The sequence below is a fragment of the Uloborus diversus genome, chromosome 6, assembly GCF_026930045.1.
Source record: "Uloborus diversus isolate 005 chromosome 6, Udiv.v.3.1, whole genome shotgun sequence".
NCBI classification, from domain to species: Eukaryota; Metazoa; Arthropoda; class Arachnida; order Araneae; family Uloboridae; genus Uloborus; species Uloborus diversus.
Genome location: NC_072736.1, coordinates 146668478 through 146694178, shown reverse-complemented (window position 1 = coordinate 146694178; position 25701 = coordinate 146668478). Strand labels below are relative to the sequence as shown.

At 35.0% G+C, this 25701-nt stretch overlaps 2 protein-coding genes across 2 annotated transcripts in view; one reads left to right on the top strand and one right to left on the bottom strand.

Annotated features, from left to right (window-relative positions):
* LOC129224039 (activating signal cointegrator 1 complex subunit 3-like) overlaps positions 1-15966 on the bottom strand; it is a 108629-nt gene extending 92663 nt beyond the window's left edge. The window contains exons 1-7 of the mRNA XM_054858436.1: positions 15873-15966; positions 13142-13311; positions 12937-13046; positions 9247-9821; positions 3820-3975; positions 2155-2279; positions 146-287 (exon numbers count right to left, since the gene is read on the bottom strand). Of these exons, the coding sequence (XP_054714411.1) occupies positions 146-287; positions 2155-2279; positions 3820-3975; positions 9247-9821; positions 12937-13046; positions 13142-13284 (1251 nt within the window). The 5' untranslated portion in view covers positions 13285-13311; positions 15873-15966. The remainder of the gene's footprint in view (positions 1-145; positions 288-2154; positions 2280-3819; positions 3976-9246; positions 9822-12936; positions 13047-13141; positions 13312-15872) is intronic.
* A 6155-nt stretch (positions 15967-22121) lies between these two features.
* LOC129224041 (endophilin-B1-like) overlaps positions 22122-25701 on the top strand; it is a 28517-nt gene continuing 24937 nt past the window's right edge. Inside the window, exons 1-3 of the mRNA XM_054858438.1 lie at positions 22122-22384; positions 22675-22816; positions 25136-25261. Coding sequence (XP_054714413.1) covers positions 22313-22384; positions 22675-22816; positions 25136-25261 — 340 coding nt within the window. The 5' untranslated portion in view covers positions 22122-22312. The remainder of the gene's footprint in view (positions 22385-22674; positions 22817-25135; positions 25262-25701) is intronic.

Genomic DNA, 25701 nt, shown 5'->3' with positions numbered 1-25701 from the left:
GAGTAGATTAGTGGATGCAGAGAGGATAAAGTTTTTTATTTGAAAATATAAGTAAAAATTTTTCTATATGAAAAAATGCTGCACAGTAAAACATGATTTTCAGTTACATAAAAAATATTTAAAGGGGGAAAAAAAATCCACATACCATCTTCCCACTAATATAGGATGCAGACATTTTTGTCTGAGTGTACACATCATAAACATTTGGATATATGGAGGTTTCCATTCGTTCTTGCCGCCCATGCCGTAAAAGTGGTTTATTTTGTTGACTAATTAGTTCTCTTTCTCTAAACAAAAAGAAACAATTTTATAAACTAATTTGCTATCATAAATAAAGATAACTTAAGGCTCCAAAAAGGAATTAAAAACAATAAAATAATAATTTGTCACACAAAATATTTCAGTTAATAATGATCATTAGGTACCAGGAAGATGAGTAATGAAAGAACCGAATAATTAACCTCAACATATTCATAAACATTACATACAACAGATGTTCATTCAACACTCCTTGATGACAAATATGTTTTCATTCAAATGAGAACATAAATATTTCATTTATCAGGGGTGCACAAATGGGGGGGGGGGGGGGCACTGACTGTGTCATGGAAATTTTTAGGGGGTGCTTTAAGGGTTATTTTTCTTCTTTGGGGGGTCCTTGCAATGTTTAAAGAGGAGAGGACCTTGCATTCACTGTATAATTAATAAAATTCATAGCACAGCTGCAGACATTAAAGATAAAAATTAGTGAGACTTGTGTGTAAATTTGAGGAAACTTTGAATGAAGAAATTAAGTGATAAAGGTTTGAGTGCAAGCAGTATTTTAAAAACACAAGTAGGAGTTTCTTAAATTAAGCTTGCATAGGACTCAAATTTGCCAGTCGAAAATCCTGCATGACCCAAGGTTTGGAAGTTGAAATACTATTTTTTTACTTTTTTGAAAAAACAACAACCTTTAGGCTTGAAAAAACAATGTAATAAAAGAGGCATATGTTTCTTTTCTCCTGTTTGTGATAATAAATATTCCTTGCAGATGGTAAAAGTTTTGGGAGTTTATAGAAAAATTGGAAATGTTTCACCCAATTTTTTGGATAAACCATTTAAAAGGAAGGAAAATAAAATAAACATGTTTTAAAAATGATCAAATATACAATTTTTATACTCATGTATGAAAAGGTTTAGTTTTTGCAATTGTTTTATCATAGCAATTTTTCCAGAAATTCCTGAAAAATCCCTTTTTACAAAGAATTTTGTTGTTTTGATGAAAACTTGAGAGATTTTTACTTTATTAAGAAGTTTGGGAGAAGGTATCAAAATTCGCAAGTCTTCCAAACAAATCGGGAGAGCCTGCAGCTATGTGATAGATTCATGTTTGAATTTCTAATAATGTAGTTTATAAATGATTAAAACAAATGTAGGACATAGATGTTAAATAAAATAAAATGAAAATTTCAGGCTAAGAAAGTAGTTTGGCTATTGGTGCACATTTTGGTAAAAAAGTCTTTAAAACTTCTGTACATAAAAATTTTTATAGGGATTCTTGAACATTTATATTTATTCTGTAGAGCATGAAGCAAATTACAAATGCTTGGAATAGTTGTCTAAGCTGTGGTGGCCTGATCAGTAAGGCATCGAATTTGTGACTGGAGGGTAGCGGGTTCAATCCCAGCCGGTCAAAGATCCACCGTCTTCTTTAAGGTTGATTGGGGGACGTTAAGTATTCTTGTGGTTACAAAGTCCTCAAAGTGAAACGATACCTCTGGGGGTGCTGGACCTGGGATTGCTCAGCTTCTGATTTGAATAAAAAAATCAGAGCTGTCTTCAGGGTCCCATCCAACTGGTTAAACAACAAATAGTGGTAGGTCCAGGGGACCCTGGAAAGAAAAGTTAAAGTAGGCATTCTTCACTTTTGGTCATGTAATATATAAGTACCTATTTTTAAACATATGAATGCATATGCATTGTAAGTAAACTGCAGAATACATCTATCATCAAAGTTAATGAGAAGTTGTAAATGGCGAAAACCATTAACTAACTAACCAATAACACTTGAAGTTTAATCAAAGTTAATCCTGTTGCGACAAAAAAAAAAAAAAAAATCACATTATGATCAAAGAAAGAAAGAAGGAAAGAAGCCGAAAGCCAAAATATTACCTAGCTTGCTTGAGATATTGAGCATCTAAAACAAATACATTTTCTTCTGAGGACTTGTTTTGCTCACGCTGAATGCGTTTTTCATCCTTTCGAATTTGTTTGGAAAGCATTTTTTCAGTCTCAGACTGGAAAAGGTTTAAAACATTATGTTAAAACATTGTAAAATAATCCAAGATCTGGACTGAAATACCAATAAGTAATACATATTGTTTGTGCTACAAATTAGTCCATATAGAATATGATAATACTAGGCAGTGAGAAGCAAAGAGGTGTAAGTACCAAAAAAAAAAAAAAAAAAAAATAGAAATAACCAGTAAAAACGGCAGAAGTGAAACTCTCATTTGCTCAGGGGCAAGAGATGGTACTAGTAGCGCCAAGCAGGTGCTGTTATGCAGCATGATTTATAAAAACTGGATGGATGAAAGCCATTGAATTTTCCTATTGAAAGCCAGCTAGGCTTTGAACTTAGCATACATTTTACTTAAAACCTTAAAAATTTCACTTCCATCCCTTTGCTTCTCATTGCTTCATACAGAACTCATTTGATAAATTCAGTATGAAAATAATCTAAGTGATTTAGAGCTCAAAAATAAAACAAAAGAAATTAATTTATAAAAATAAAAGAAAAATTGATGGTAAGTAGACCTATTAATTAAATTTAGTCTGTACATAAATGATACTACTTAAGCAAAAAGAAAGGTAGTTTGCATACAAAATATTTGATATGACAATATCATTGATAAATACAAACAGAATGTTAGCTAGAAAAACAAGAAATCAGAAATAAAGAGAATGGGGAGCAATTTTGAAAATTTTCAAAATAATAGAAATGTTTTGAACAGTGGAAGGTTCATACGTTAGTCCAAAGAGAAACTTTACACTACAGAATAATGGCTTATCAATAAAATGTTCAGGCTGCATCTTAAGATATTCTTATACCAGTAGTATTTAGGACAGCACATTGTGCTGGAATAGGTTTATTGAAAAAACACCTCAAATAGCAAATTTCATTCCGTATTCACTGAACAAGACATCAGAATTAATGTCCTTGTTGTTTTTGCTGATGTAATCGTTTCTGGTTCAGGCCACGTCCGGTCTATTTGCTCATTCGTGTCTTACTTTTTCTCGTTCACTTGTCTGTCATCCGACTTTGTGTACCATTGTTCTCTTATGCACTGATGAAGGGGTTTGCTTTTGTAACCTCGAAACAGCGGTTTGCAGAGTTTTTAAACTCTTTTTAATTCCTTTTATTTGTACATGTATAACATTGTCATATTTTAACTCAAGCTCATTCACGTTCAGTTGAAAAATAAGAAATTCTTTGATTGGTGCAATGTCAATAATCATTATTTCAATGCGATTTAGTTTTCCTCATTCTTATTTTAACAAATAATATTATTTATGATGCACAGTGGAAAAGTTGACAGGATGCATTTATCATTTATTTTATTAATATTATTAAGGTACCTAAGTACCACTTTAATAAAATTTCCACTTGGTCAAAGTGAATGTTTGGCATGATTTTGACCAGATCAAAACAGAAATCAAATGCTTTTGGTGTATAACACCAATTGCAGTATGAGTAATTCAGTTACAAAGAAAAAAAAGTCAACATTTTGAAATATTTCAATATTTTATTCTTTCCCCAAATAATTATTTGCTTACCTGAATAACAACTTGAGTTAAACATGGAGGAGGTTTATAACCATTGAAGTCTTGAGAGCTATTTGCATCTATTACTTTTGTAGAAGCAATTTCATCGCGGTGTTCTAATATTTCTTGCAGCAATTCTATATTTTCAGCACCCAGTAAGTCAAATAACTAATTGGACAAATAAATAAATACAATGATAGCAATAATAATAAATTGAAAAAAAAAAAGGACCTACACTAGAAAGAATATTTAAAAAAAGGTAAAGCAGATATAAATAGGTAGGTACTGTTAACAATGGTGAAGTAAAAATCATTAGAAAACATTAAAGATGTAAAAACATGTTTTAACTTTTTATATTAAATGTCAGGATGCAACATTAAACCTTTAAAGATAAATCAATAATTAAAACAATACCAAGGAGTAGTATAACTAGTAAAGAAGCTTTAATCAGTTTTTAAAGATGGTGTTATGTGTGGGATGGTTCTCTCAAATTAATAGAGCACACAGGCCATTTTTGGCATAACCTCTGGATGAAATGATAATAAAAATTTAACACTGTACAAAATGAAGAAAAATTAGGAATTTTTAAAACATTACATTTTAATATTTTTTAAAAATATCTAATACCATGAATTCTAAAAGGTAAAAATCAAAATAGTACACATTAGGGTGGAGTGAAAAGCAATAAATTTATAAAGTCAGAACACTCGGGTGCGGAAAAGTGGTGTACTCATGTCACTAAGAAAATTCTAAAATGGCATGACCAGATTTGTCTAGGATTGGATAATATCTAGGATTGGTGGACTGGAGTTAAAGTGGAACCTCTTGTGCATTTATCCTCTCGTTGGTGAAATCTGCATTATTCATTAACTTATTGGTGAGCTTTGAGCTGCCAGAATTGGAAAGTGCTCATATAAGCAGGGGCGGCATTTCAGCATTTCATTTGGGGGGTCGAGTTTCTTAAATATAAATTACCTCAGTATGAAACAAAACACATATTGGCTAACTGCAATTATTCATGAAATTGGGGGGAGATTGTATAGTTAAAGAGCCATGGCGAAAAGATATTTGTTGATGTGAGATATTTTTTTCAAAAATAGTATGTATTTTTAAAGAGTATCTATTAAAGCATTGCATTGAGTAGCTAAAATGTGTTTCTAGAAGAAGAAAGTGATGAACACTCATTATATAGAAAAACTTGAAATATGAGCGTAACAATGAATGTAAAATACCAAGGCATTTTTCCTGTAAAAATCATATACAGCCACACCACTGCACGGGCCTCTCATAACCATTGTTACACAGAGCACACAAGGACGAGATATTTAGCCTATATCAGGAACTTACGTCTTTAGTTAAAATTTACCATGATTCCTCATCAATTTTTTCTGTTCCGAAAAGGCCGGTAAAGGCTTGATACATTTCTAATAATTTAAAAAACGGAAAGCAAATGCTCGTGTCTGGAAATGTGTCTAGTTTCATCAACCATTACCAAGAACCAGCAGTATTTTTTTTCTTGAACATTGATTTGCGATTTACATAAATTGAATGTGCTCATTTTTTATCATTCCTTTCAAAAAATTTGGGGGTGCGACCGCCCCTCTCGACCTCTCTATTTGCCGCCCCTGCATATAAGCACCTATATTTATAGAAACATTGTCTTCTCATTCAAGAAAGTACCTTGAGCAAATTAGGTAGATTAAATGAAGATGTTTTCCTCTATTTCATGTTATTACTTTTCATAAAAACAATTTACTATGCAAGTGATGTTGAAATTTTAGAAAGAACCTGAAAACATTGATCCGAATAGGACAGTTCTTACAAAATTCTTGAATGTTTAACCAATTTTAGGAACAAAAAGGTATCATTTGATCAGTCTAATATAGCTAATGGAGTTAGACTGATCCTTAACTGGCAAAATTGCTCCATAATTGGTAACTAGAGTCAATTATGGAATAGTTTCTTAACAATTCAGCAGCAAGTTACCACCCTTAAGCCAGGGCAAATAATAGAGGTATTTTGACTAATTTCCAGTTTGAGTAATTTAATTTGAGTCCTCAATATTATCAACGACAAGCAATGTACCCCACAGCTTGGTTATTGGGCTATTGGTGTATCGCATGTAGATTCATTACTGTTTACTTTTCTAGGTGATATAAGCGCAAAATGTTTTAAAACTTGGATGTTCCAGTCCATTGAGTTTTATTTTTTCAAAATTATGAGCAAAAACCACTTTTTTCCACCAAAATCTTGAATTTTCACTGAGCTGCTAGAGACAGAAGATGTTATCTGATGAATCTAAAATTTCAGATTTTTCTCAGTATATACAGAAGCATAACTCTTCGCAACCAGCAGTTCCGGCCCTTAGAAATTCATGTTTTTCCACCTCCACCTCAGTACACTTCTTCCTCCCTTACAATCTTTCATTTCATCATTCGAAGGTTTTACTTTTGAAGGAATGAATCACTGTTATGATCTGCAGTGTTTTTGTACATTTCAATGTTCTGAAACATTTCAAGAAATATTTCCACACCTTGGGGGAGGCATGGGGGGGGAATCTTAGGTGTATTTCTGTTCATAAGTATTATACAGAATGTACAGTAAATGAAAAAGATATACACTAACTACCAATAAGTATTTGGACACCTATGTAAATGTCGATATCTGCGGTCCTAAGGTACGTCACGACCTCCGCCGGTATGTATCGTGTAGGAAACAGCATCGGCTTTAGTCGCATGCAAGATGCCTCGCAGTTCGGAACTCTCCGATTTCGAGAAAGGTATAATTATCGGGTATCACAAATGTGGGCCATCCTTAAGGGAAATTACTTGCGATCTGAAGTACCCAAAATCAACAGTGGCCTATGTGGAAGGTGAGCGGTCATTGTCGGAATGTGCCCCGAGTCGGCAGACCCAAGAAACTGGAAGATAGAGACCGACGAGTGCTGTCCAGAGAAATTCGGAAGAACCGCACCCAACCGATGGCCCTCATCCGCGAGGAGTTTCAACATTCATCTGGGAGTATTGTTTCATATAATACCATCCGTAAGGAAGCACATCTGCTTGGTTTTCATGGTCGTGCTGCTGCTCGTAAGCCTTTGATCACAAAGTCTAACCGCGCTGCTCGGTTAATGTGGTGCAAAGCACATCGAAATTGGACCGTAGATCAGTGGAAACAAGTTCTTTGGAGTGACGAATCAAGGTTCACCCTTTATTGTTCGGATGGCAGTCTACCTGGGTCTGGCGTCTACCTGGAGAACATCTCCTGCCAGAATGTATTGTGCCAACAGTCAATTTCGGCGAAGGTGGAATTATGGTCTGGGGGTGTTTCTCTTGGTATGGGCAGGGACCCTTGGTCCTCATTCATGGCAAGCTCAATTCTGATGCCTACTGCACTATTTTGGATGACAATGTGCTTCCTACGTTGTGGCAGTTTTACGGGTTGGATCCCTGTTAGTTTCAGGACGACAATGCCAGTTGTCATGTTTCGACGTTAACCAAAGCTTGGTATGGTGCCAATGGAGTTCATCGAATGGACTGGCCTGCCCAGAGCCCAGACCTGAACCCTATCGAGAACCTCTAGGACGAGTTGCATCGCCGAATTCAGGGGTGCACTCCCCGTGCAAAATCGGTGAAGGAACTTCTATGCCTTTTCAAAGCTGAGTGGAAGAAAATACCACTAGCTCTCATACAAAGACTTGTGGAAAGTATGCCCCAGAGGGTTCATGCTGTAATTGCCTCTCGTGGAGGCTCTACCAACTATTGATTTTGAATAAAGTTAGTTTTTCTTTTCTATCACAGGTGTCCAAATACTTATTTGTAGTCAGTGTAGTTAAAGAAAAAATTGAGATACCTATTTCTTGCTCATTAAGATGTATTACGAATAATTCAATAAAAAGTTGTATTTTAGACAGTTATATAACACTAGCAAAAATACCCGGTGTTGCCTGGGTTAGCAATAATTATCAGAAACAATCGTTACTTGCATTTGTTTTCTGTTTTAAGTGAAAGAACTTAAAACACACCTTTTTGACGTGACTTAAAATCTAGCTTCTTCCTTACTCATAAAACTAAAGTAGCAGTAAGTAAAAAGAGCAAAATAGTATTCATTTAGAAACGAAAACACGAAATTTAAGCGTATACAAATTTGAAGAATTTCCGAAATATGAAATTAAACTTCACATGTTTAAAAAGCTTTATCAGTTAATACTTTTTTTTTACATTGAGTCTTACCTTCTCTGTATGTTTATTGAAGAACGAACTGTTTAAAAAAATGTAGCCGCGCGCCCGTGATCCCCTTAAACTTGCTTTAGTTATTTTGGAAAATCTCAATTATTGTGGGTTCTAGGTGCGATTTAAAATATTACCGAATTTGCGGGAATCGTTTTGGGATACCTTGGATAATGCTCCCCCTCCTTACTTTGTAAGTTACTAATTTTTGTTAAAGAGATATTGTCGCCATATGCTAAGATACCTTTGGTCACCATAAAATGGCGCTAAACAATTTCATCCGTAATGTTTCCAAAATAAGTAGTAAAATTTGGCGATGGTTTGAATTTGTGCACAAAGTCACATTAATGGAAGTTTTTGTGCTGTTTATGGATTTGCCTAATTTAGTTGCTGGATTATTTTACAGTAAAAAAAGTTTTTAAAGATTATTTGATTCACGATATTTTGTTTACATGGTGAAAGCTGACAAACATTATTACGTAGTCTTTGACTTCAAAAACTGTGACAGTTGAAAAAACTGCCAAATGCATCCACTACTGAAATCCTTCCGCATAAATTTTGGCGAGGTTTCTGCTGTTAGATTGGATAATGATTAAAAAATCTAATCAGCACAAATAATAAAAAAAACCCCATTAATTACACTAAAGTTCCGTTTAAATGGAAAATAATCAACCAAATCTATAGTTATTATTAGCCAATCTTGGGGAAAAAACGTTACTTTAAGATTTGACTTCAGAAAAGCCTCAAACAGTCAGACGAAACACAAAAACATTCAACAATTCTAACTATGAACTGGGAGTTGAGATGATACACTAAATAATGAATTGGGTTGAGGAAAGCCTTCGAACATGGAACAAAAAAAGCCCATAACTCGTTTTTCATACAACTTAGAACTTTCTAACAGATGCCATTTTCAGCAGAAAAATAAGCGCTTTCAATGGACACATAATTTTAATATGTGCACGTATTTTTTAACCGTCATATTGGGGCATTTATGCGAAAATTTGGACAAATTAGAATAAAAAAGGAACTATCAATCGGATTTTTATCGAACTGGTCTACAAACCTCCCCAGTACCAAAAAGAACAAACGGTGAAAGTTTCAGCCAAATCTGCCGGGTAGTTTCTGAGATCTTAGGGAACAAATTTACCAAACTCCATTTTTATATATGTAGATTTAAGGAAATTTGTAAATATTGAGATGTGAATACCTGAGTTTGCAACTCCGCATTAGATTTTGTTGACTTCAAAAGAGTACAGATCGACATTGCAAGTTCCTGGGGTGAGAAACCAGAATATGCCATACATTTACAAAGGCATTCTTCAAGCCATCTTGGATCGAATCTTTTCTTCTTGACATTTGGTAGCGGGGCAGCCATTTCACTTTTGGTCTCTTTGAGTGTATCATCAAACCTGAAGCTAAATTTGGTGAAAGCATCATCTTCATCTTCAGCATCAATCTCTCTCAGAGGAACGAGATAATAGCTTTCGTCCAAAGGCGATTGGTCGATGAACTTGATTTTAGATCCGAATTCTTCTTCCATCAATCCGTCATGTGGTTTTGAAAACCCGTTTCTAATGAATTCATCTTGAACATCGTTATTTAAGCTGTGAATCAGCTTTGTGACAAGTTCAAATACTTTTGAAACAGCAGCATTTGGATATGAGCCAAACATTCTGCGTATTTCGGTCTTTTGCGTGGGGCCAATTATGGAGCAGTTTCTTAACAGTTCAATCAAATAAATTACAGCACCCTCTAACACAACAGTTGAGGATTCAGAGCCAGCTGAAGAAGAAAAGAAATGCTGATTAGATTTTATTTCATTAAAGTATTTTATTATTGTTATTATTATTTGACATGACATGATGCTAGATTATTTCTAGCATCATTTCATGGTTACACCTATGATTTATGTTACAACTGTTTATATCACATATAGAGTTGGAAATGGTCAAAAAAACTTGATTGTCTTGAAAAACCACGGTTCTCTTGCCATTTGTCTCGAAAAGGTTTATTTTTACTTGGAAAAAATTAAAATTTTGAAATTTCCCCTTCAAAATTATGTATACAGAAATTTACAATACCTATATTGGAGTGTTTTAATATTTTCTTTTATGTTGAGTATCCCACATGAAAACATCAACTTTGTTACTGCAAGCTCTAAGATAATTTGCAAAAAATAAATAAACTAGTATGTTGTGGCCATCACGAAACTTTCTTCTATATTTTTCTTTTTTTTTTCTGATCCCTCCCCATGCTTGACGAGGAAGCAATATTCCCAACAAAAACAAAATTACACATGCAAAAACTTGACGACCATCCCAATGTCTGAATTATTGCAAGAGCAAAGCAAAGAGCGAAAATTGAAAGTTATTTTAAAAGCCTTGCTTGAATTAATTACAAATATTTTATTTGTTAACAAATGCAAGATGGCAACAGTTAAAAATTTTAAATCATTGAGATAATATTTCCTATCATTTCCATACAATTAAAATCACGAGAAATACGCAGACGACAATCCATTACGATTTATCTTTCTTATTGTTGCATTAATAAAAATATTTTTATTCGCGAAAAAAAAAAAAAAATCAACACCTCTTGGAGCGATTGGAGTCAAAATTGAAAAAAAGCCTGTTTACATATGGATTCACATATATTCCAAATTTCAACCAGAAGGTAGCATTACTTCTTGAGATAGGGCACTCACAATGGAAAAAAAGAACGGGCGATTGCGCTACCCCCTTTTTAGCTGTTGACACCAAAATAAAATCAGTTCTTATACCCACTAAGGGCTACTTGCCCATAAATTTTTCTTTCATTCCGTTCATTATTTCTTGAGATACAGCAGTCACAATTGACGACAAAAAACGTTCTATAGCTCAACCCCCGTTTGAGTTATTGACACCAAAATTGAATCAGCACCTGTTCCTGTTAATGGCAACATATGGACCAAATTTTGTTTGATTCCGCCAGTTACTTCCTGAGGAATAGCAAGCAGGCGTAACTCAAAAAAGCCCCATTGCTCCACCCCCCTTGGAGGAATTCGCGCCAAAAACCAATGGGCACAAGTTCACATAGGGGCACATATGTGTACCAAATTTCGTTCGATTTCATGCGGTAGTTTTTGCTGTAGAGGGGCCACAAAAAACTGGTCACACACAGACGTGACACACACACACACACACACACACACACATACACACACACACAGACAGACAGACATTTTCCAAAAATGGTTGAAATGGACTCAGCACACCTCAAAACGTTCGAATCCATCAAAATTCGAAATTCGAAAATTTGCACGAATCCAATACTTTCTTCTATATATTAGATATAGAAGAAAGTAATAAAAGTAAAAGGGGGTGGGTTGGATCATATTTCTGTCAAAAAATTTGATTTAACAATTTGCAAAAATCAGGTCTTACTCAAAATTAATGATTGATCGATGATTTGACTAACTTAGACAGTTTTTTGTGTTTTGAACAAAAGAGCTACAGGCTAATTTTTTCAATTGTGAAAGTTTCATGCATTTTTCTGTTAAAAAGAAAAATTAATTAGCATGGAATACATAAATCTTTTTTATTTTGTACCATTTTTTATGTTTTCTAAGAAAATATAGCTATTAAATATGTTTAAATTATCAAAACAACAATTTTTCCATTTTTCCCAGAATTTTTTCTTTTTTTTATTGCTGTCTCAAAATGTCCAGAAATTTTGCAGCTCTAATCACACATAAGATTAGATTTGCCAAACCTTCTGCGTTTAGTCCCAATTTTCTGCGCTGCTGATCAAATTGTTTGAATTTTGTATCATTGTACCATTTATGCTTTAGACATTGATTCATAATGCCAAAGGAATTTAGAAAAAATTCCAAATCTCTTCTGGACATTCTTTCTATTGCACATACCAATGTAAAGAGTGAGTGGGTGCTTTCACTCATCAGAAAGAACATGACACTTTTTCGTTCATCAAAGCCTGATGACTTTGGAAAAATGACTAATTATCAAGTCCACAGAAAAAAACCTTATTATGAAGTACAATTTTCAAAAGATTTAAGTTTGGTAGGACCTCATTTGGAGTATGCTGTTCAGTTTTGGTCTCCTTATCTTAATAAAGATATTAATGTATTGGAAAGGGTTCAAAGGCGGGCTACAAGGCTAATAAATGGACTTTCTCATTTAAACTATGATTCCAGGCTTAGAAGGCTAAAAATGTAATCTTGAGCAAAGAGACCGAGGGGACATGATTCAGTTGTTTAAATTTATTAAAATGAAAGATGTTACAAGGCCGAAGTTTAGCATTGAAAACAGGAAAATGGGTCATTAATTTAAGCTATTTAAATCTCAGGCTAACATGGATATTAGGAAAGATTATTATTTTAGCAGGGTGTGGAACCGTGGAACAGCTTACCGGAAGAGGTGATAATGAGCAAGGGAGTAGATAGTTTTAAGAGGGCCATTGATCTTCACTGGGGATTGTAAATTGACTAGGACCAGTCTAGCTGGGCCCAGAGCCTGTTGCTGGTCGTCACTTTTGTATTTGTATTTTGAAAGTATTTACTCTTCACAATTTATGTTACACATGTTTCATAAAAGATGATAAAAATTATAGAATTATGTGTTTCTAATAATTATGATAGATTTTTGTGTGTGTGCTTCTTTTTGTAATACTTTTTCAAATTCAAAAAAATCTGTTTTGATCTGTTTTGGAATGAAAACGTCAAAATAAAATAATCGTAAATAGTATATTATTTTTAATTACGTTAAACACAATTAATAATTTGAAGCCAAATTAAATCTTACACATTTTAACACAATCTTTAGACAAATGTTTAGATAATCTTCTGCATTTTACTAAGTAAGGGTAGGTAGATCTGTAAGGAGAGGTGAAAAAGATGTACCTATTTCTTTGGTAGCAATCATCAGATCCGAAATAATTTCTTCAATATCACAAGAGGCGTAAGAGGAATTCGCAAGGAGAAAATCCTTAACATGTTTCAAAGTGCATTGCCTGAAATAACAATTAGCATAGAATCAGATGCAAAAAAGAAAAAAAAAACTTACATTTAATGAAAGTAATATGGTACAATAATGTAAAAAACCAACTTGGATTGTCGTTCATTCCTTTCCTTTCGTTTACGAATTATGGCGTCAGGATCATGAAGAAATTCTCCAGCCCAAGGAGCTGAGACTTTGCTGTTTTTTCTTAGAAAATTTGTAAGCCTAGGAAGTTCTTTTGGAGATGACATTTTGAAAGTACTACAAAACGTTTGGATCTGAAATGATTTTCAAAAGCGTTACAAATACATAGAAGAAAACAAAAAAACTCTTATTATTTGAAAAGGTAAATTTTATTTACCATCTATAGTGGATAGTTAAAATAAAAAACTTCCCAACAATAGCCCTTTGTTACATCCCAGATAGTTATATTATGCTTTTAAACTACCCCCCCCCCTCCCCCCCCCCCAAAAAAAAAAATCATAAGGAAAAAAAAAAGTTGCTGACCACTAAAGTAAAATTGTATTTCTCATTAATTTGTTTTTTCCTTTTCAAAATCAATAAATATATTCAACAAGAAATTGAAAAGAAAAAGAAAAAAAAACTAGCACACTGACTTATTAACGTTGCAAATACACACTGTTAGACTCTGGGGAGAGGCCCTAAGATTTTTTTTACAAGGGGTTCAAAATTTACAGATCCAGGCCTGGTTTTAAAAGTGCATTAATCTTGCACTTTGGAGACCAGAGGACCTGAGGCAGTATTTTTTAAACTTAAGAAGATATTTTTTAATATTAATATTATATAATTATGAAAAAGATCTTAAAATGGTTATGTGATAGTACCCCAAGGGACACTCAGTTCCTCCGGTTTTAATTCATAAAAATAAAAGGAAAGCTAATTTTATCGTTTTTTTTATCACCAAAGTTGTATTAATATGATTTTATGTAACTTATTTATAAGCTAAATAACTAACCCGGATTAAATCATGTTTTCGGACTTAGTGTGTTTATTTGTTGCCTCCTGAGAAGCACAATACTGCATGGGCAGGTAACTGCAAATTTTTCCTTTATTTGCATTTTTGTCATCTATTGTACGTTAGCTTTACTGTAAATGCTTGCTTATTTGATATCCGCTGAAAAAAAACATCAAATTCCAACATTTCCCTATCGTTATTACGGGATCCAAATTGCATTTCTTCAAATTTCTCAAAAACTCATTTTCTGTAGATATTGCGCTTTACCCTTTCATGGTAGAACACATTAGGATTTAGGAGTGGTCATTACTTTTCAATAACACTATATGTTAAACATTTTTCTAATATAAAATAAGACATACAAATAAAACTAAACACTATTATAACACAAATGTCATGAAGATCAGCAACAGGCTCTGGGCCTAGCTAGGCTGGTCCTCGTCAATTTATTAGTTCCCAATGCTGATCAATGGCCCTCTTAAAGCTCTCCACCCTCTTGCTCAATCACTATTGCCTATTCCAGGAGGCTGTTCCAAGTGTCCACTGTTCACACAATAAAAATGGGGAAAGAAAAACTTTTATAGACTGTCATTGTATGTGCTGTTTCATTGATCAAACAATGTGAAAAGGGAAAGGGATTTTTCAGGGAAAGGATTGAATCTTATACAATACTGTTAAAATTTGTGCACGTCTGTCTGTAACCCTATCTCTTCCGGACTGTGAATGTCAACCAGATCAACCCCATCACACCCCTCTATACCTTAAAGGGCTGGACATCCAAGGTCAAAAGCATTAAAATCACTTGTCACCCGCCAAAGGGACTGGAGCCCCCTAGTATTTTAATTAAATGATTGGCTGGAACGACGTTGGACGTTATTTATTTTTTTCAAAATTGGTTTTCCGGTGAAATGATGTTGGTTGGTTTGTTCAACACTAAATTTAGGTTTAACTTTTCCCTTTGGAAGAAAAGTTAATTACAGTGGAGCAACGCTGGATGTTATACTTCCTTGGCAGGTTTTTAAAATTTAATTGCGCTCTACCACACTCCAGTAAAATTTTTATTTTGTAACATCCAACCGTGTTCCAGCCGACCAGTTAATTATATAAAAATAACCATGCATAAACATTTCTTAAAATATTTATCTAAATTTTAAGTGTTTGGAACAATATTGTTTTGGTGAGAAATTAGGGTTTTCAAATAAAACAAAAATAAGTCTTACTTGAAATAATATTCCAGGACTAGTAGAAAAGAACCAAAATTATATATCCGCTTGTTTTGCCCCTACTACATCCCTGGTTATTCTATTGAGCATTAAGTTAGTAGCAATGGACATACAATTACAAGTAAATATACAAGTGGGAAGTATTAATTTCAAAACTCACCAGACTCAGAACTAATATTGACACACCCTTATGAGTACAAAATTAAGCAATTTTAGATTTTATCTCGTTAAAAAACAAAACAGCTGTCAAGGATCTTGAGAGTTTTAAATTGGCATACACCTCGCAAAGGATTAGCTAACCTAGGAAGCAAGCGAAGTGTTATAATTTCAGTTTAGCTTCTCAGTAACTTTGGTTAATTTTCTAGATATAATACTAATTAGTTAATTTTTCTGATTTAGAATAGAAAAAAAAATATTACATTAGTTTTGATCATTGAAAGTTCATAAAGTCATCAAATTACAAAAAAAGAAAAAAAAAAAAAACAATTTTTGACGGACAAAGAGTTTAAAATGAAAACGATTTCATGAGTCTCAAAAAGAAAGTTTTTATTTATGAGATTTAATGGAGAAGGACATTTATATGAAGTTTAAGTAAGCATACTGATACGATAAAATGCTTTGACAGTGTGGTGGAACTTACATTAATAAATAATTAAAGTATTAGACGTTAATATTTGGTTTTTGAACACTGAACTCTTATAATTGGAAACTTTTTCTTCTGGAATACCGCTAGCAGATTGATTGATTGATTGATTGAAAGAGTTGAGTGGTTTTTGCCTGTCCTGCGAGAGGAGGCTTGTACCACGGCAGGGAAAAAAGGGAGGAAGAGCTCGGGAGATGCACGGGCGGGGAAAAAAAAAAAAAAAAAAAAAAAAAAAAAAAAAAAAAAAAAAAAAAAAAAAAAAAAAAAAAAAAAACCTCAAAAGCGATTGGAACAAGCGAGGAAAGTGCAAAAAGCACGGATGGAAGAACAATTGGCACAAATACGAGAGATCACGTGGGCGAGAGGAACATTGGGATCCGAGATATTGAGGCGAGTAAAAAGGGAAAGCCGCAGGCTAGAGAGACAGGGACATTGAAGCAGGAAATGGTCAATTGTCTCGATTTGATTGCACAGGGGACAAAGTGGGGAGACGCTGCACTTGAAACGATGGAGAGTCTTGTTGACAGGGAGAGTCCCAGTTCGAAGTCTAGTTAGGAGAACTCCAAGTTTTCTGTTAGGGGTCCAGTTGATGTAGTCTTTGATGGATCCAAGGTAGGGTTTATGGTTGAAGTACTTGCAATTAATCCAGTCGCTGTTGATTTTTGACTTGAGTTCTTTTTTGTTCATGGTAATGATGTCTTCAGAGGCGATATCGTACGTGGGGCGGCTTAAAAAGGGCCCATTTCTGGCAAGGAGATCAGCTTTTTCGTTTACCGGAATTCCGAGGTGGCTTGGAACCCAAATAATGGTAATAGATTTGACTTTGTGCAGGGCTTCAACAATTGCTTCGATGGCATAAAAAATAGCTGAATGGGATTTCAGATTGAACGAAGAGAGGGCACTTAGGTTGGATTTGCTGTCAGAAAAGAGAACGTAATCTTCATAGCTATTGGCGAATTCAATGATAGCAAGGGATATAGCTAGGGCTTCAGCTGTAAATATGGAGGCGTTATTATTAATGATGGCCGCAGCATTGATATTATGGGAAACGTTGATAGCAGCGATACTGGTGAAATTATTATTCTTTGATCCATCTGTGCTGAGGATGATTTTACCTTGAAGAAAATTGGTTTGATATTCAGAAAAATATGAGCGTGCTATAGTCGAGTTGATATTCTTGTCTTGAAAAGGGAGGCCATCTGAGATAATGTAAAAATTATTAATGTTGATCAGGTCTTCTTTAAATCTTTTCTTTATAATTTTGTTATAGTGAATATTGTTGTCTCTGAGATAGTCGAAGAGGCGGGGAAAGATGTGGTGATTGTCTCTTTTGAAGCGGTTATCGATACTATGTTCTTTAGTTTTATTTGAAATAGGAGACATCCAATCAAGGGAGAAATGATGGAGGGTATACTTAATAATCATTGAAGAACGTCTGTCGCTGATACGGTTTTCATTAGCTTCCTGGTAGAGGATAGGGAGAGGAGTCCAACGAGGGAGGCCGAGAGCCCATCGAAGAGCGCTATTGTAGATCACTTCAATCTTATTGAGGCTGGAAAGGCTAGCCGCGTCGTAGACGATAGAACTGTAGTCAATTAATCCCCTAATGAGGCTATTTGCGATGATAACAAGGTTCTTAGCATTGGTGCCGCTGTTATTATTAGCTATGATTTTGAGGTAGTTAAGGCGTTGGAAAGCTTTTTTCTGAAGATTAATTATGTGGCTGTTGAATAAAAAATTGTTAGTGAAAATAACTCCAAGGAATTTCATGCTGGTGTCCCAGGGAATGGCTTTCCCATTATAATGAAATTGGAAGTTGGGAGAATATCTTTTTCTAGAAAAATTCATGGCTACGCTTTTCTCCGGAGCAATTGTAAGTCTCCAATTTTGGGTCCACTGGGTAATATGGGAGAGGGTTTTTTCAATTTTAAGTTTAGCATTCTCTGAAGTGTCAGCTTGGGAAAAAATGATGATGTCGTCAGCGTAAATGAGTATTTTTGCTCCAAAAGGGATATCTTCGAAAATATCATGCATGTAGATCATGAAAAGCAGGGGTGCCAGAACGGATCCTTGGGCAACCCCAGAAGAGAGGGTGTGGGAGGAAGAGGTGGCTCCTCTCCACCGAACTTTGATTACCCTGGCTGAAAGGAATTTATTGATCCAACACGCTGTTTTACCGCTGATGCCGCATTTCAAAAGTTTCCATGATAGGCCGTCAATCCAGACGCTATCGTAAGCGGACTTAATGTCGAGTTTGATGCAAAAGATAAACTTTTTGTTTCTGCGGGCTGTTTGGATGTCTTCTGAGAATTTAGTTAAAGCAGTGTTACAGTCACGAAAAGGGAGAAAACCAAGGTGATTACTGTGAAAAAGATTTTTGGAGATGGACCACGAAACGATGCGGCGGAGAATGAGACGTTCAAATAACTTGGCGGACACAGAACCTAAGGCGATAGGTCTGTAAGAGGAGATGTCAGCAGCGGGTTTATTAGGCTTCTTTATAGGAATAATGATAGAAGTTTTCCAATTTTCGGGGATGGTGACGTTGCCCCACATGGAGTTGAGGTTCTTTAGGAGGTTGTTTTTGATTTTGTCAGGCATAAGTTTGAAGATTTTTGCGGGGATCCCGTCTTCGCCAGGGGAGGTGTTCTTCATATGGTTGATAGCAATGTTCAGTTCTTGAATGGTGAAGTTTTTATCTAAATGGTGGCTATGATTAAAGTTAAAGTCGAGTGGGATGCCAGGAAGAGACGAGCGGGAACAATAATGGAAGCAGAAAGCATTGGCTTGAGCCAGGGCGGAGGAGACAGAGGTGGTTCCAATATTGATGATGTTGTTTGACTCGGTGATCCCCTTGGATTTATTAGAGACGATGGCTTTAATCATGCGATAGGCATTTTTGCTGGAACCAAGACTATTGCATATATTGTCCCAGTAGTTGCGAGAAGCTTTTTTGATTTCTTTACGAAGATTAGCGGAGAAATTTTTATATTTGAGCCAGTCGTCACGTGAGACGTTTTTTTTTGCTTTTCGGAGGAACTTTCGTTTTTGTCCAAGAAGGAAGCTACATTTTTGGGTCCACCATGGAGGGAATTTAGATTTCTGATCTGTGTGAGTCTTCTTGTTGGTGTTGAGTGCAGTAATAAAAAGATTATGGAGCTCTTGAAAGTCAGAATTGTCCTGGAAGTTGCTATTGATGTGGTTTACTACGCGATTCCAAATATGGCTATTCTTCTGGTGAATTGTAGAGATATTGGAGGTAAAAATTTGGGAGAGGTCAATGATGATGGGGTAATGGTCAGAGTCAAAGAGGTCCGGGTGGACGTAAAAATTTAAGAGGGGGAAGAGGTCTATTGAACAAAGTGAAATATCAATAAGGGAGTGAGCGCCGGAGGGGGCCCTATGAGTAGGGGAGCAATTGTTGATAATACATATATTGTTATTGATAATGAAGTTGGCGAGAGAGTCAGCGTTGGGGGAGTTGAACGAGCTGCCCCAGTAATTATGATGAAGGTTGAAGTCTCCGAGAATAAAGAAGGACGTGGAGAGGGAATTTTTTAAGTTCTCAAGCCAATCAGTTTGAATTTTGCCTTTGGGAGAATAAATATTGATGATGTCAATTTGCTTGTTATTGTTCCAGATGCTGACGCCAAGAATTTCGGTATGAGGGGAATGAAACCGGTTGAGGTTAATTTCAGCAGAAGGAAAGGTTCTGGGGATGATGGTCATAAGGCCGCCACCCGCGCCCACTCCTCGATCTTTGCGATATATGGTGGAATTGGAAAAAGAAAAATGGTCATTTTTGAGAAAAGTCTCTTGAAAAGCGTAAATGTTGTGATCAAAAAAAGGGGACTGATTAAAGTACGGGCGCTTATTCGAGATACTACGGCAGTTCCATTGGACTAAAGACACACCCTCAGCGACAACAAAGAACAAACAGAAAAAAAAGGCCCACCGGGCCGAGGGAAGAAAAAGCGCCAAAAAGAGGGAGGGACCAAAAAGGGAGGCCCACTGTCACCGAGGACCAAGAGAGGAGGGAGGAAGGGCGGGGGTCTGGTTGGGCAGGGAGGAGCTGGGAGGACTGACTTGAGGAGAGTTGCCAGAGGTATCCATAGCATTAGAGGACGTGGGGTTAGAAGCGTTAGGAACTTTCCTGGGACGCTCAGGGCTAAGAGGCAATTTAGAAAAAATATTGGTGACCATATTTTGAATGCTAGAGAGGGTACTGTTCATTGCTTGTTCAAAGATTTTTGACTGAATTTCGACAATTTGGTTGAACTTATCCTCCATCCTCTTTAGAGCCTCGGTGAGTATACTTTCGACTTTAAGGTTTAGTTGTTCCTGGGAGTTAGGGACACCTTCTATCCTGACAACTTGGGCGAATGACTGATTTTTTTCTTTGCGGTATCTGCGCCTGGCCTCCGGAAAAGATAAACAATTGATACATTTAAATTTTAAAAAATTTGCTTCTTCGATGTACTTAGGGCAAAGTTTATCTGAGGCCAAGTGATCCCCCTGACAGAGTGCGCACCTAATGGTGTTGCTCCCGCAAGAGGCTGTAGTGTGCTGTTCAGCACAGCGGCCGCATACTGCTTCTGAATTACAATTTTTGGAGCTGTGATTATACTGAAGACATTTAGTGCAAGCCCTTGGTCTATCTATGAACAGTTCCACATTATAGTTCGTGTACCACAATTTGATTGAGGAGGGAAGGTTGGTGCCGTAAATGGTTACTAAAACCGACTCGCTTTGGTGTTTGACTCCTTCTTTGATATAAGAAAATCTGCGAAGTTCCTTGCTGTATACTCCTTGCTCGTATAATTCAGTGGCTAATTCATTGAGGCTAACTTCGATAGGGATGTTACGAAGAAGGAACCTAGTCGTGGTTCCGTCGTTCAACAGTGAATTTTCTGTAGGAATATTTAATATTGATTTTTTTGCCAAAATTTCTTTGGCACATGCTGCGTTGTATGTTTTCACTATCATGTGATTGGTACGAGTAAAATCAATAGATTCAATTAGATTATGGTTAATGAGCGACTCCTCAAAATCTTTTTTAATAAGCAAAGGTTTATTACGGGGGAGACCGGCTGAGGGCTGGTCTTTAACTTTGAAAAGAATACAAAAATTAGAGCCACCGTTGCCCGCAATAGCATCAATGGTGGTCGGGTAATCCGAAATACTTTGAAAGACGTTGGGGTCGTCAATACCTGCCATGAGAGTGAAAGCAGGAAAATGGTGCTGACGCAAAAGGAAAAAAGAAAAATTTGCCTTACCTGAGCATGGAAGCGCCCGCCAAACCCAAAGACGGCAACAACCTGGGCTCCGCCGCTTGCGGGAGCAACAACCGAAAAAAAAGAAACGCACGCACAAAAAAGTAAAACTAGACGAGGAGAGAGTCCCAGGAACAAGAGGGAGACGCCATAAGCAGCCTAAAAAAGGAAAAAAACTACAAAAAGAAAAAGGGCCAAACACCCGGCCCGTGCATCTCCCGGCTGCAACGCAGCAACCACAACACGCGAGAGCTACTACTAAACTGCCGCTGCCACCGACCCACGAGGAAGAGAACAGTTAAGGTTGCAGCCACACCATCCACCCGCAGTCGGAACTTGCTAATCCTAGCAGATTCCTTTCCATGTTTCGGATTTCATAATATTGACAAACACGTTACAAGACAAGTGATGCCAATTTCTATCTCCTCCACACAAAAAAAGAAAGAAATAATAGAAAAAAAATAAACAATATAATCCATTCAAATTCCATTTGTAATGCCTATGAAAGCAAACTTTTTCCTTATTTTGATTCGATTTAACTCATCATCTGTTATTTTAGCACTATGCAGTTTGATCATACAACATGTCCCTGGATTTTTCAGAAGAAGTACATGGATGGATTTAAAAGTTTTCTAAAGAGTTTCAGGGATGAAGGCACTAACATATATTTCATAAAACATTTGCCGTTAGGATAAAAAATAGCTATCTACTTGCATTTTAAGCACAAGTAATCCGAAACGCCTGGCACCCTCCACTCTCCTTTCCTGTTCAACATTTGTTTCGGGCACAAAAAGTTTCGCGTAAAGTTTAAAGTAAAATTTTCTATGATGTGGAATTAAAGAGAAATATTTCCAGCAAAACATTAAATGTGTTAAAAATCTGTGCCAAACGCATGGGTGGTGCCTGACATTATTTTTTTATTTTCGTTCTTCTGATGGTCACGGTTTAACTGATTGCCAAAGTTTTGGCATTTAATACTGAAATTATTCATTATTTTTTCTGCAGCGACGGATTAACCGGAGCAATGCCGTAGCTAGTGCAAGAACATCTTCTACCCAAATAATTTAAATTAGTAAATCCCTCACCTTATAAAATTGCTGAATGAAAACACTACCATCTTGTCCTAATTCCTAATTTTTCACTCAAGATTTTGCAGCTTTCATCATGGAATTTAGCATGAAGTCGATTAAAGGACTTGCAGCTGAAGCTGCTACAGCCTTTACCCGGGCTGTTCAAGTGAGAAGATTTATATTCCTGAATTTATGTGTTTTTTTATTGCTAAGGATATCAATAAAGTTTTATTTTTCTTTACAATTTTTTTTTATTCATTGCTATTTGCTACGATGAAAATTCAAAATTATTAGTTTCATTTATTCTGCAAAGCTTTTCTTAGGGTCCAATAATGAATTTCACTTATTCTACAATAGTTTTTCGAATGTCCCTACATAATGATTCAAAATTTTTATCAATGTCTATCCTTAATTAAACTTTTACATAATTTGATTCAAACTGAACTATCCTTATAGTACACTGAAGAGAAACTTGGGACATCAGAAAAGACTGAACTTGATGCTCATTTTGATGGGTTGGCTCTGCGATCGGACAGAACAAAACATTGGACTGAACGATTAGTTTCTCGAACCGATGCTGTCCTGCAACCTAATCCGAGTGAGTTCTTTATTGTGCATCTTCTCTTGCTTTACTATATTGACCTGGTTCACTCAAGATGTTATGTTTGCACCATACATTGGCAACTTTTTGGCTGTGCATCAAATTTTTAATGCTAAAATTCAACATTTAATAGTTTACCGCATTAGCCTGCATGCCGCAAAATTCGAGGTTCACCAGATTTTTAATAATCTTTGCTTGGTCTTTTTTGTCATGCTGGAGAAAATGTGGTAGGAAAAATAAATCGAATTTAACATATAAAACACATTTTTGACTTAAAAATGTGAGCTACGGTTAAATTTAATTTATATATGAGACAGTGAGAAGCAAAGGAGTGGACAATTTCAAGTTTTGAGTAAAACATGTTTAAAGATAACATCCTAGGTAAGCTTTTATTGAATTTTTCTTCTAAGTCATGCTGTACAGCAGCACCTACCAAGGCTACTAGAACTATCTCTTTCCCCAAGACAGAGGAAAGATTCTCTTAGTATTTGCATTGGTTATCTCAAATTTTTTAATTTTGCCATGTACATCCCTTTGCTTCTTACTGCCTTATATTATAATTAACAATGCTATTTTTATTCTTCTGATCAGAAAAAAACTAAAGAACTACGAAAAGTTGAATTAAAACGCAGAAACATTTGCAGTCCTAAAATTAAAATAATTCACAATTCTTATATAATTATTTTAATATAGCTGTGTAATGAATTAAAAAACATTAAGGTTCTAAAAGGAATTTAAAATTGTAAAGGAATAAAAAACGTATGACAATTCAGATGCAAATTGGGTCCGCTTTGCGGTACCTTCACAAAATTCTATATTGTAAAATCGGTTCCTTGAGGAAATACGTGATAAGATTGGCCACTTCATGTAATTTCATATCTTAAAATTAGACCTTTCACAAAACTTCATTTGTAAAAACAGTTCTTTCATCGCTTTTAAGCTCAATCGATTTATCTGAAAGCAAAATATCATTAAGAAAACCCTTCAAATTCCAAGTCATTCCCAGTGAAATCTTTTAGGCCAAAGGGATATCGCATTTGATTTCTGACAGCTAAACATGCTGTATATGATATGACAGTTTTTTTTTCACAACAAGAAAAAAGTTCACAAAAATTTTAGTTTTTTACAATATGCCGACCTAAAAATAAAAACCTGGTTTGATCCCTGGAATTACTATGATTGCTCTAGAGTTAATCAATTTATAGGCATGTAATTAAACCCACAATGAATGATTTGCATTAATAACAAACACATACTAATTTAATCTGGTTTCTTCTTGAGAAATTTGTATTCTTGATGAAACAAATTTTTTCAGCCTGCTTTTTTTTTTCTTATTGTTTCAAAGTAAACCCCAAATTGTATGGTATGCCAAATAATTTAAATTTCCCGGCATGCTGGTCAAACTTGCTTATTTACGGCATGCTTGCTGATGTGGGGTAATATTGTCATGTCAAAAACCTGCTGCAATAACACGAGCTTCACAAGTTTCCACTGTTGAGCCTACATTTATATCTCTCCTACATTTCATTTCTTAAAGGGTGCACCAGAGTTCGAAAATATCATGATATTTTCGAAAATATAAAAAATATCCGATATTTTGATATATATATCAGATATCTTCAATTAGCACAAACTAAAGTCTTCAAAACGGTAAATGCACATCCTCAAATCACTCTTTATTTTCTTATATTATAATTACAATATGTAGACTTAAAATCAATGTTTCTTTCTTCATTTATATCTAATATTTCAGTTTATATTTCTATCAATTTTAATGGAGTTAATTTAGCATTAGCTGTTTTACTCATTTTTCTTCTGTTGGCTACTTTTACAGTTATATGATTCAGAAATAAATAATATGCATCACTCGATGCACAGTCAATAAGACATTTTCTTTTTTTCTGAGCAATGTTTAAAATTAGGCACTTTTAATATGAATTAAAATTGTTACATACTAATAATTTTATGAATGTAAAACTGAAGTAAAAAAGGAATATTATATTACTTTGTTATATTAGATTATGATGTATTATACATTATAAAAATATAGTAAATAACTTTTTGGTTATTTTTAATAATAAATGAACAATATTTCTATGATTAACATACTTTTTTTTGAAAATACCATAGTTGAAAAAATAAATATGGAAAATATCATGATATTTTCAAAATAGATATCGGATATATATCATGATATATATCGACGAACCCCGGGGGTGCACTAATTTTTTTCGACTATTTTTTTTTTGTAAAAGTTGTTGATTAATTAATTTGTACTTATGGAATGCAGTTGTCAATAAGACTTTCAATTCTCAGACACCCGAGTAGAAGACTACTTCTTCGAGAAATTGGACAAGAAGAGAGAACACCCGTCTAACCTTGACCTTCTTGGCCAAGATATGATTGATGCTGGTGCTGATATCGGATCTGGAACACCTTATGGTAAGATTGAAAGATGTCGATTCTTGTATAGTTAATTGTTATTAGTGTGCAGTTTTAGAAATAAGCTGTTGTTAGATTTAACAGGTATCCAACGTTGTTTAGTATGTGCTAAGCAACGTTGGATATTTCCTGTTATTCCTTAGCACAAAGGCCTATTTGTTTATTTTTCCATTGTTAGATTTATTTTACAACCATATACATTTGTGCCTAATTACCAAAGAACTTGTGTTATAGTTTTTTTTTTTTGACGTTGAGCAGAGGTTGAATTATTTGTTTTTGATTGCTGCATATTGCACTTTATTAGTTCTGAAAAGGATCAATGACATTATTGCCGATTTTTAAACAAGGTTATAGAATTTATTCCCTTACGTGCTTAGTTTGATCTTATCTAAATCATCAGTCACAAATTCACTATGTAAAGTATGCCTTTGTGAATTCAA